A 9,752-nucleotide genomic window follows, 5' to 3' on the forward strand; every position below is an offset into this window, starting at 1 on the left:
AACCCTCCCAAACTTCCCGGTCTTCTTCCTCTGCCCCCTGTGACAGTGTGTAATCGTGGTTGCTAAAGTTCATGTACTTTTATATAGCGTATAGTAAATACTGACTGCGACGCTGAACACATGCAAATGTTAGCTAACGTTACCAGGAAACTTAACTTACCCATTTGTGTCGGCGAACAACCGTCATGTCGACGTCTGAACTCCGTCAGAATTTCCAAACTCCCGTTTTTTTAGAGGTGATTTTTGTTGCTTCCTTCAGCTTCTTTTGAAACAAAACATTTCTTCTGGCTGCGGCAGGTAGTCGACGTGCTGTTGTGAGTCGCGCTGAAAATTACATCATCACGCGTTGCTATGGTGACCAGCCACGCTGAGGCTTTACTCAATCTGCAATGGAAAACGGACGTAGAATGGGCCGAGCCGAGGCAGGCCGAGGCAAGTCGTTACCAGCAGTGGAAAAACGCCATATTTGTCAGCTATTACAAATTAATATTTCCCTTCTGAGATCTGAATATCCTCCTGTTATATGTAGCTTTCTAAAATGTCCCAATCTTAATTTTAAGAGTAATGTAGTGTTCCTCTGGTCCAGATTGTAAGAACAGATAATAAGCCAGTTCAAGAAGAGAAGTAGAAAGAACTGGTAAATATGGCTGTGTATTATTTTGTGGCCAGCCATCTCATGCAGTGCTTTCTCATCTCTGATGCCATGCAGAGCCAGCAGTAAAATTCCACCGCTTGACTTCAGTTTGATGGTGACTGGCTGCTGAATGGTTGAGCAGGCTTCAAGCACAATGTCGGTATTACAATAAAATAGTCTTGCCTTCCATTGTTACAGCTCTGTTGTTTTTTAAATTCAAGTATACCAAAAATATGAATCTTTAATTAATCATTAACATAACCTAAATCGCTGTTCACCACCAGATGTACAGCATTTTCCGCTTTCATTTCCGCTGACTGCCTCAGAGGTGTGTGTGTGTGTGTGTGTGTGTGTGTGTGTGTGTGTGTGTGTGTGTGTGTGTGTGTGTGTGTGTGTGTGTGTGTGTGTGTGTGTGTGTGTGTGTGTGTGTGTGTGTGTGTGTGTGTGTGTGTGTGTGTGTGTGTCCGTCAGAAGGGCACACAGAAAAAGGTTCTATATGTGTGTATACAACATTCGCTCACATCTACCTCACACTGACAACTTTGAAGATGGTTGTCATGGTGACACTTCCAGTGCTGCTGATGAACTGATTTTTGAGGTTTGCCAATGGACGATTGTTGTCGCAGGCAATCGGCCTTGGACATCCTGCTGAAGGTCCAAATGAATGTCCTAATGAAGGTCCTGCAACGCAGACGCAGCTCTGCCCCGGAAATCCTCCTCCTGCCACAGAGTCATGGTAGCCGTCAGCGTGAACCAGCCTCAACCTTCCACTGAATGCAAGATCAGGAGATGTAACCACACTGAAGAAATAACTAGTGTTTTGCATTAAAGGAAAGCATGCACTGTTGTCAAATTGTCCCTTTTTTTATTTTTGGTTTATTTTTTTTTACCAGCCAATACTAGGGTCCCTACAGCAAAGTACACCAAGATGGGGGAGACCCTGAGACATGTCATCCCCGGTCCCATGCAGTGCTCCATGGCCTGTGGAGGGAAAGCCTGTAAATATGAGAACCCCTCTCGCTGGACTGATGAGGAACAAGCTGTCAAAGGACTCTACTCGTCCTGGTACGTCCTACAGCTACCTTTTTATACAGACCTCAGTGTTCATTGACTTTTCCTTTTAGTGCTTTGCTCAGTCAGTGTGGGTTAGTGAAGTCCCTATGAGTAGAATTTTTATTTCTTTTGCACTATGATCTGTTTTAAAAAAAAAAGAAGGAATCTTTGAATTAGTGATTTTAGAGCTTTATTGGCAATGCACCAGGGTCTTTGGTATCTTGAGCTCCTCCAAGATGTGTTTAAGTTGCTAAACAAATCTAATTCACCATTATTATTTATGATTTTGCTATATATAACACAACTCCCCCTAATTTGTCATATTCTCCACTTACAGGATTACGGACAACTTGCTAGCTATGGCAAGGCCTTCAACTGAAATCATAGAGAAATATAATATAATTGAACAGTTTAAAAGGTACAGTAGTCTCCTTTCACACCTCATTTGAATTAATATTTTTGATTTGATTCTTTGTTAACATTTAGGTTAACAGTGAAATGAAAGTTGGAAGTGTTGTCATGTATGTGTTGTTTTGTCTGTTGGCTTGTGGATTGCTCTGCACACTGACGTGGACCTGTTGCTGTGCTCAGCTGTGGTTTGAAGACGGTCATTAACCTGCAGAGGCCCGGAGAACATGCCAGCTGTGGCAACCCGCTGGAGCAGGAGAGCGGTTTCACTTATCGTCCTGAAATCTTCATGGAGGCAAACAGTGAGTCTTCATCCATCCACCCAATCTATCCACAATAATCTTTAAAAAAACATGATGGACTTTTCAGAAGAGATAATTATCTTCACTCCATTTTCTGCATGGTAAAGTCACAATCTTCTGAACATACGGATCCACCCATCCACCCATCCATCCATCCACCATAAAGCACAATGTGGGGGTAGGGGGAGGTGCTTAAATCAGCATAATAGCACACCCAGAGCCGTTTGAGCCCAGCATGCTCATTACTAAAAATATTAATGTGCCATTTCCATCATTCCAAAGTTGAATCAAAAACGTTTTTTACATTTTTTGTATCCATGAATATAAATCACAAACCACGGTGAACCCCTAGAAGCTCTCCAACATAGTTCTATTGATTCATTGGATGAGTTGGTCTTATTATACAACGCCCTACAGTTATTTGAAATGTTTGGATCACATCAGCTCTGCTGGTTTTCAGACAAAGTATCTAACGATCTGATTTTTACCAGATCCTAGTTACAGTGTAACACAACAATGGATATACAGTAATAAACATGAAATATGGTCTAAAAATGAACGTGATGTGAAGGATTTGATATGATCATAGGACCATACTCACATTACTTTCTATTTTACAGAAAAGTCCATGCAGAATATGATAGACTTTATAAAAAAAACATGGAGACAAAATGCATGCGTTGTAATTTAAGTGGCTGCACCACAAATAGTATTTAGACATACCACCTGCTCAATGTAACTGTTGTTTATGAGTCAAAAATTTTAGAAGAATAACTGTTAGCAAAAACAGCTAGCTTACTGACAGCTAAACTAACACAAATGCAAATAATGATCTAAGAGCAAGAATTCTCCCTCACCCATACACATCATTCAGATCAGATAAACGATACAGCAGCTGGTATGATAAAATGTGTTGAAATTGATGCTTAGGTGACAATGAGAAGAATCCCAATATAGCTTCAATTGAATTTTATCTATAGTGTCAAATCATAACAAGAGTTATCTCAAGACACTTTACAGATAGAATAGGTCTAGACAAAGACCCAAAAATTTCCCACAAGCAAACATTTGGTGCAACAGTGGTGAGGAAAAATGTCCTTTAGGCAGAAACCTTGGACAGACCCAGACTCTTTGTAGGCGCCATCTGCCATTGCCGGTTCAGACACAGACACTGATGTGAATTAATCTTAGAGGCATTGACTTCTGTGGTTACATTTGTGATTGCTCTCTGATTGCATGTGACTGGTGATTGATAATGATTGTTTGATTTATATATTAGTGAGGGCTACTAGCAGAGATCTTCCGTAGTAGTATTAGCTACTAAGAATATATTAAAACAAATGTTTAGTTCAGTTAACGTGTAAACTAAATCGTGGACTTATTTAGAAATAAGTGTTTTCATACATCCCTAATTTGTACAAGATGAAGATGAGACTGCATGACATGAGAATAGTGGTAAATGAGTCTCTGTGGAAGACAGTTTATTTGTATATTGCCATTCTCCATGTGAATGAGTAGCAGTAGCAGGTATAGATAATCTGTTGTTAAAGATATTGAATAAACTATAATAATAAATAATAAACTGTCTGGAGCCCCTTTCAGACACTTGGACATCTATGTTAATATAATTTCACAGGCCATTCTTATTTCTGAATAAGTACCTAAGTCACTTTTATGGGAAAGTCACGACAGCAGTCTTACTAGGTCAACCTGTAATATTTTAATGCCACTTTCAACACAACACAAGTGTGAATGAATGCTATCAGATTGATAAAGGTTGCAGAAAGAAACATGAAATGCATGTCTTGTTCAACCTTCTATAATAACTGTTATACATTTATCATCTCAATCTTTATTCTGAAAATAAAATGTAGGGGGGGTTGTAGCTCAGTCCATAGGAACTTGGCTCTGGAACCGGAGGGCCGCTAGATGAAGCCTCCTTGCGGACCAAGTACAGAGCGTGTACTGTTAGCTGGAGAGGTGCCAGTTCACCTTCTTGAGAAAGGCACCGAACTAGAGCCCAACCGATATATCAACGGGCCAATATTATCAGCCGATATAAGGCATTTACGTTAGTGAGAACTCATAAAAAAATACAAATAACTAATGTTAGGGAAACGCATTTCTGGATATTTTTTATTTTTTTTTTAAATATATAGCATATCAGATTTTTAAATAACCAAATATTCGTATCGTATCAGCCTTAAAAATCAGTCGGGCTCTACACCAGCTGCTCGCCTTTAATGGGCAGCCCTCTCACTCTGACATCTCTTCATTACAGTGCATCAATAGGTCCTTATCATGTGTGTGTGTTTCAGAACTGTGTGCAATAACTAACAACAGAGTGGGAAAAAGATGTAGTATTCCCTTGGGGGACCAACAAAGTAACACTTAAACAAACAGAAAACACTGCGAAATAACTTGTTTTAAGTTGTTGACTTGGTTTGTTTCATACCAGTCTATCTGAAATGATTCCCCCGTGCGTGGTGAGTAGTGTGATATATTATCACTGAAAAATTCTGAGGTAGATATTGATCAGCTCTGAATTATTCTAGCTTTGTGTATTTCAGTTTATTACTACAACTTTGGGTGGAAGGATTATGGTGTGGCATCTCTGACTACAATCCTTGACATGGTGAAAGTCATGTCATTTGCTGTCCAAGAGGGGAAAATGGCTGTCCACTGCCATGCTGGTCTTGGAAGAACAGGTTTGTAACGCGGAAATTTGGCATTGTTTAAAGCCTCATTTATGCTTGTAAGATATCAGATTCATATTTTTCATCATGTAGGTGTGCTGTTGGCTTGTTACTTGGTTTTCAAATCCCGTATGAGCGCTGACCAAGCCATCCTGTTTGTACGAGCCAAGAGACCCAACTCCATCCAGACCAGAGGCCAGCTGCTGTGTGTCAGGGAGTTTGCCCAGTTCCTTGTTCCTCTCCGGAACGTATTCTCCTGTGCAGAACCCAAAGCAAGTGCTGTCACCTTGTCCCAGTACCTTACCCGGCAGCGCCACCTGCTGCATGGCTACGAAGCTCGACAGATGAAGAATGTGCCAAAGATCGTCCAGCTGGTGTGCAGGCTCCTTGTCGACATCGCAGCCAACCGACAGGTCGTGATTGAGGAGGAGCGACTGGAGATCCCCGACCTCACAGCTGAGGTGGAGAAGACCGTGTCCCAGCAGGCCCTTCAGCAGCTCGGGAAGGAGATGAGAGGAAAGGGGATTCCTGTTCCACCTTGTTCATCTCATCCTCCCAGCCCACCTGCTATACAATCCAGACCTCATCATGATCAACCTCTCGCCAGTAACAATGAGCTTGACCCCTCGCAGCAGAATCTAGAAAGCCCTCTGAAGTCCTCCGTGTCCAAAACCAGGAGCCTCAGTTACAGCGATTCTGTGCTTGACCAACTTGGACCACAGCAGCAAAATTTAGGAAATCTGAAGAGCAACAAACCAATCAGGTGCCTGATCAAACATTCCTTGTCTCACAGTAGCCTTCCAGCCTGTATCCCTCCCAGATTCTATGACCTCTCTCTTCAGGACATCATTAGCAGCATTCCGGGCCACAGTACAGAAGCAAAGCAAGACACGGGATCCCCTTTATTAAAAAAGCCACTAAATAAGGGGCTTCAGAGTTTGTCTTTAGATTTCTCCAAACAGGGAAACAAATCTCACTGTGATGCCACACTGCCAGCCTTATCAAACAAGAGCAAGCTGCTTACCAGTGAGGAGCCGCCAGATGTGGAAGTGTCTGCATGTGGAGCAGATGGAGGGTTTCCCTTCATCACCCTCCAGTCTGAGCTCTCCCCAGAGAGCAGATGCCTGTTGGTGGCCAAAGCTCTGGCCATGAACCTGACAGACAAGGATTTCACCTCCAAGGTCTCAGTGTGGCAGGTAGTGTACCCCATAAAATACTTTCAAATATACCATATGGTCACATGAATATTCCTGTGCTGTTGTTCTGGACTCTAGTCTGGAGTCTCTGCACTAGTATCATCTAGAGCAGGGGTTCCCAAAACTTTCAGCCCACGACCCCCAAAGTAACGGTGCAAGTGACTCGCCCCCCCCCCCCCCCCCCCCCCCCCCCCCCCCCACTATAAACATTGCGCGCAATCGCGCACGCACTACAGGCGTATCCAAACATGAGCATATTGACGACACAAAATAACACAACAGCCATGACATTATTCTACAGTAATTTACTCATTACTTTAATTTGAACTTAATCTCACCTAATGAGGTGGATGTGTAATATGTTTGGAGCACAGCAAGTTAAAAAGCTCTATATTTTAATTTAAAATAGTTTTTATATACATTACACACTAGGCCAAAAAAAAATAAAATCCCTTTTACCTATTTCGGCCATACAGTATTCGGTATTTCGTGGTGTTGGTTTTAATCTTTCGCACGGTTGAAGATGCAAATTGGTTGCTTAGTTACCATCAGCGTCTCTGTCAGAGAAACGTCATAAGCGGTCTGGAGTAACAAGGGTGGGCATCAGCGATGGGCCGAAGGTAAAGCCAGAGTAGGTAACGCTGCTACCACCATGAGTACGGCGTGGATGGACTCCGTTCTTTACCAGAAGGCAGCGCCGGGCGCTCGCTCTGTGGAAGGAGCGGTACACGGAGCTAGATGGCCGGTGGCTGCCTACGTGTTTATACAACTTTATACATCCTCAAACTGGCTGGAATCACACACATCCTCTCCAAGGAGGGCACCAGCAGGGACATTGTCCGGAGGAAGTTCAGGCAGAGGAGCTGAGACACGAGTTTAGAGAAGAATGGGAGCGGGGCGCGGTCCGAGCAGCGGGGGGGGGGGGGGGGGCGCGGTCCGAGAGCAATGGGCACCACAGCAGACACCAACACGGGGCAGTGACAGTTAGGTTAGGTTATAAATGTTCAAAGAATTCTAGGTGTTATTTGCATGTTTACATACCATATTTTTCAGAGGTGAATGGAATAATTAGTTTTACATGCCTGATATGAGTTATTAGCACCTGGGCAACTCAAGTGTATAATTAAACACGTTAAATTTTACATTTTGGTGTTATTTCGTTTTTCTAAGATATCCTAACACAATACCTGCATTAAAATTGCAATAGGTTATTTATCTGACAGTTATAGAGTTTAGAATCTTGCGGTTCCAGTACTTTTGGAATCCCGGCAGTTGTAGTGTTATGTTGGAGACCGCTACTCGGAAAGAAAGAAATCAAAACAGCTGTTCCCTTTTTATTTAGTTGCTTGGTTTTATTTATTTTAGCCACTAGTTTTATCTTGTTTTAAATCATAGCTAACTCTATGCTATTTCTAATCGTTTTTAAATTTTTATTTTATTTCTGGAAATCAGCTCGCGACCCCCCCTCTCTGGCTCGCGACCCCCACTTTGGAAATCACTGATCTAGAGTTGGGTCAATTTCCGGTTTCACCGGTCCAGTCAGTTGTAAGAGTCTAAACCGGTTTGATTTAATGCTTACCAGTTGAACCGCCATTTTCCACTATGTCACCTTCTGGCAAATTAAGAAGTAGCTGACATTAGCAACCTCTGCCGATGCCGTCACAGTGCTAAATCCAACTTGTATTTGCAACCGTGTTGGCCAGTAGCGAGACTAGTTTAAATACTTCTCAATAGCCTTTGTTGTGTACTACATCTACTAAAAAAGCTTTTTGGTAACTGCTGAGGATCACTGATGCCACCACCAACTGACGTGTATGTCCTGCTCACAAAACAGTTCTGTTGTAGTAAACCACTTGTACCATGTTGCTGTAGCTTAGCTTGCTGTTTATTTGGGGCCAACATTAGCTTCAGTGTAGAGAAGCTTCATTTAATGTAGAATAACTGCTATCTTAGCTTACTAAACTTTCTAAATAGCAGCCTAACAATGGTAAATAAATGAATGAACTAAAGCTTTACGGCATCAGATTTATGTCATAGCTCACAAGCAAATTATATTATCTCACATGTTCCAATATAAGTCTTTGCGCACCAATTCAACAAGCAAGAGTTTTACAGGCCACAAGCGTGAAACAAAACGTAGGGAGAATGAAAGAATGGCACCTGCATGTATAAAACTAAGCAGAATGCACACAGAGCAGCCACCACACATCAGAAAGCGTCTGTTGAGAAGTAGTGTGGAAGGCATACATGCTCTCACAGATCACTCTGTTCTCAAAGTTGATTTCTGCTTACGCGAATGGACCTGCCTTTTGATAATTTGGGGACAAAACATTAGAGCTAGCCTTAGCTAACATGGCTGTAGGTAGCTTAATTACCGTAGCTGGACTAATCCATAACAGAAATTTAGAACCAACTAACCAAATAATTATTCTATTACTATTTGCCATATTTACCTAAACCTAACATTACATCATACTCCACGACACAGAACTTTAAGCAGGCAAAGGTATAGCATATTATTTATTGCTCACATTGAATATTGGAATTGATAATAGTCAGAACAATGTATGTAACCCTTTGTATTGATTACACCTGATAGCCTACAGTTTTACTGTACAATCCAACATTGGCGTAAATCTAAAAACGCATTTTCCAACCAGAAACCATTATTTAGAACACTACAAGAACACACTACACCTCTATATAAATTAAACACACATGATGTAATGTGTGCAGTAAGGCGCTTTAGAGGTGCTGGTAGGTGGATTATTTTACCTTTGGACAGAGGCAGGCTAGCTGATTTCCTCTGTTGCCATTCTTTAAGATAAGTTAAGATAGCCGACTGCTTGTTCTTTCTTCATAATGTAAAACGAACAGACATAAGATTGGTATCGATCTTCTCATCTAGCTCTCATAAAGAAAATAAATGAGCGTCCTTAAAATGTTGAACTATTCCATTAATGTCAATACATCCTGTAAATTGGTCAGAAGGCCAGTTTCTACATGTCATGTCACCTGGTGTCACACCATGTCAGATTGAATGGGATATGTGCTACATCACTTAAAAAGGACACTTGCACAGACCAACACTACTGGCTGTGTCATAAACGAGAAACGTGGTTTCCATCATCTGGTTGGTGGAAAAAATAAACCCATTTTGTCTTGCTAGATTTTTGAGCCCATGTCTTGGCCATGCATACACATGACTGGGTTTCTATCGGCACTGTACATATGCATCATGTGCAGGACAAAGACTTCAGACACAGAAAGTATTGCTGTGACAGCAGGGTGGCAAAAAAGAACAGAGAGATTGTTACACAACTAATCCATATATTCAAAATAGTTTCATCTCAGGTTTAGATCAAATAACACTAGTTTTTTTCTCTTCTTTTAAGCAGCATTACAATATCATAATGAGGAAAAAGCAATGATCCTGCTTAGGGCTGCACGATTATGGCCAAAA

The 9,752-nt window shown here is 41.6% G+C and overlaps 1 protein-coding gene across 2 annotated transcripts in view; it reads left to right on the top strand.

The window, feature by feature from the left end:
• The window catches only part of ptpdc1a (protein tyrosine phosphatase domain containing 1a), a 28,442-nt gene that overhangs the window by 11,694 nt on the left and 6,996 nt on the right, over positions 1-9,752 (top strand). For both annotated transcript variants that reach the window (XR_004331730.1, XM_032514044.1), the window contains exons 3-7: positions 1,528-1,699; positions 2,025-2,105; positions 2,279-2,397; positions 4,968-5,105; positions 5,187-6,289. Coding sequence is in view for 1 of the 2 variants with exons in the window: in XM_032514044.1 (XP_032369935.1) it covers positions 1,528-1,699; positions 2,025-2,105; positions 2,279-2,397; positions 4,968-5,105; positions 5,187-6,289 (1,613 nt within the window). In the remaining variant the exon portion in view is untranslated. The remainder of the gene's footprint in view (positions 1-1,527; positions 1,700-2,024; positions 2,106-2,278; positions 2,398-4,967; positions 5,106-5,186; positions 6,290-9,752) is intronic.

The sequence above is a fragment of the Etheostoma spectabile genome, chromosome 4, assembly GCF_008692095.1.
Source record: "Etheostoma spectabile isolate EspeVRDwgs_2016 chromosome 4, UIUC_Espe_1.0, whole genome shotgun sequence".
Classification (NCBI taxonomy): Eukaryota; Metazoa; Chordata; class Actinopteri; order Perciformes; family Percidae; genus Etheostoma; species Etheostoma spectabile.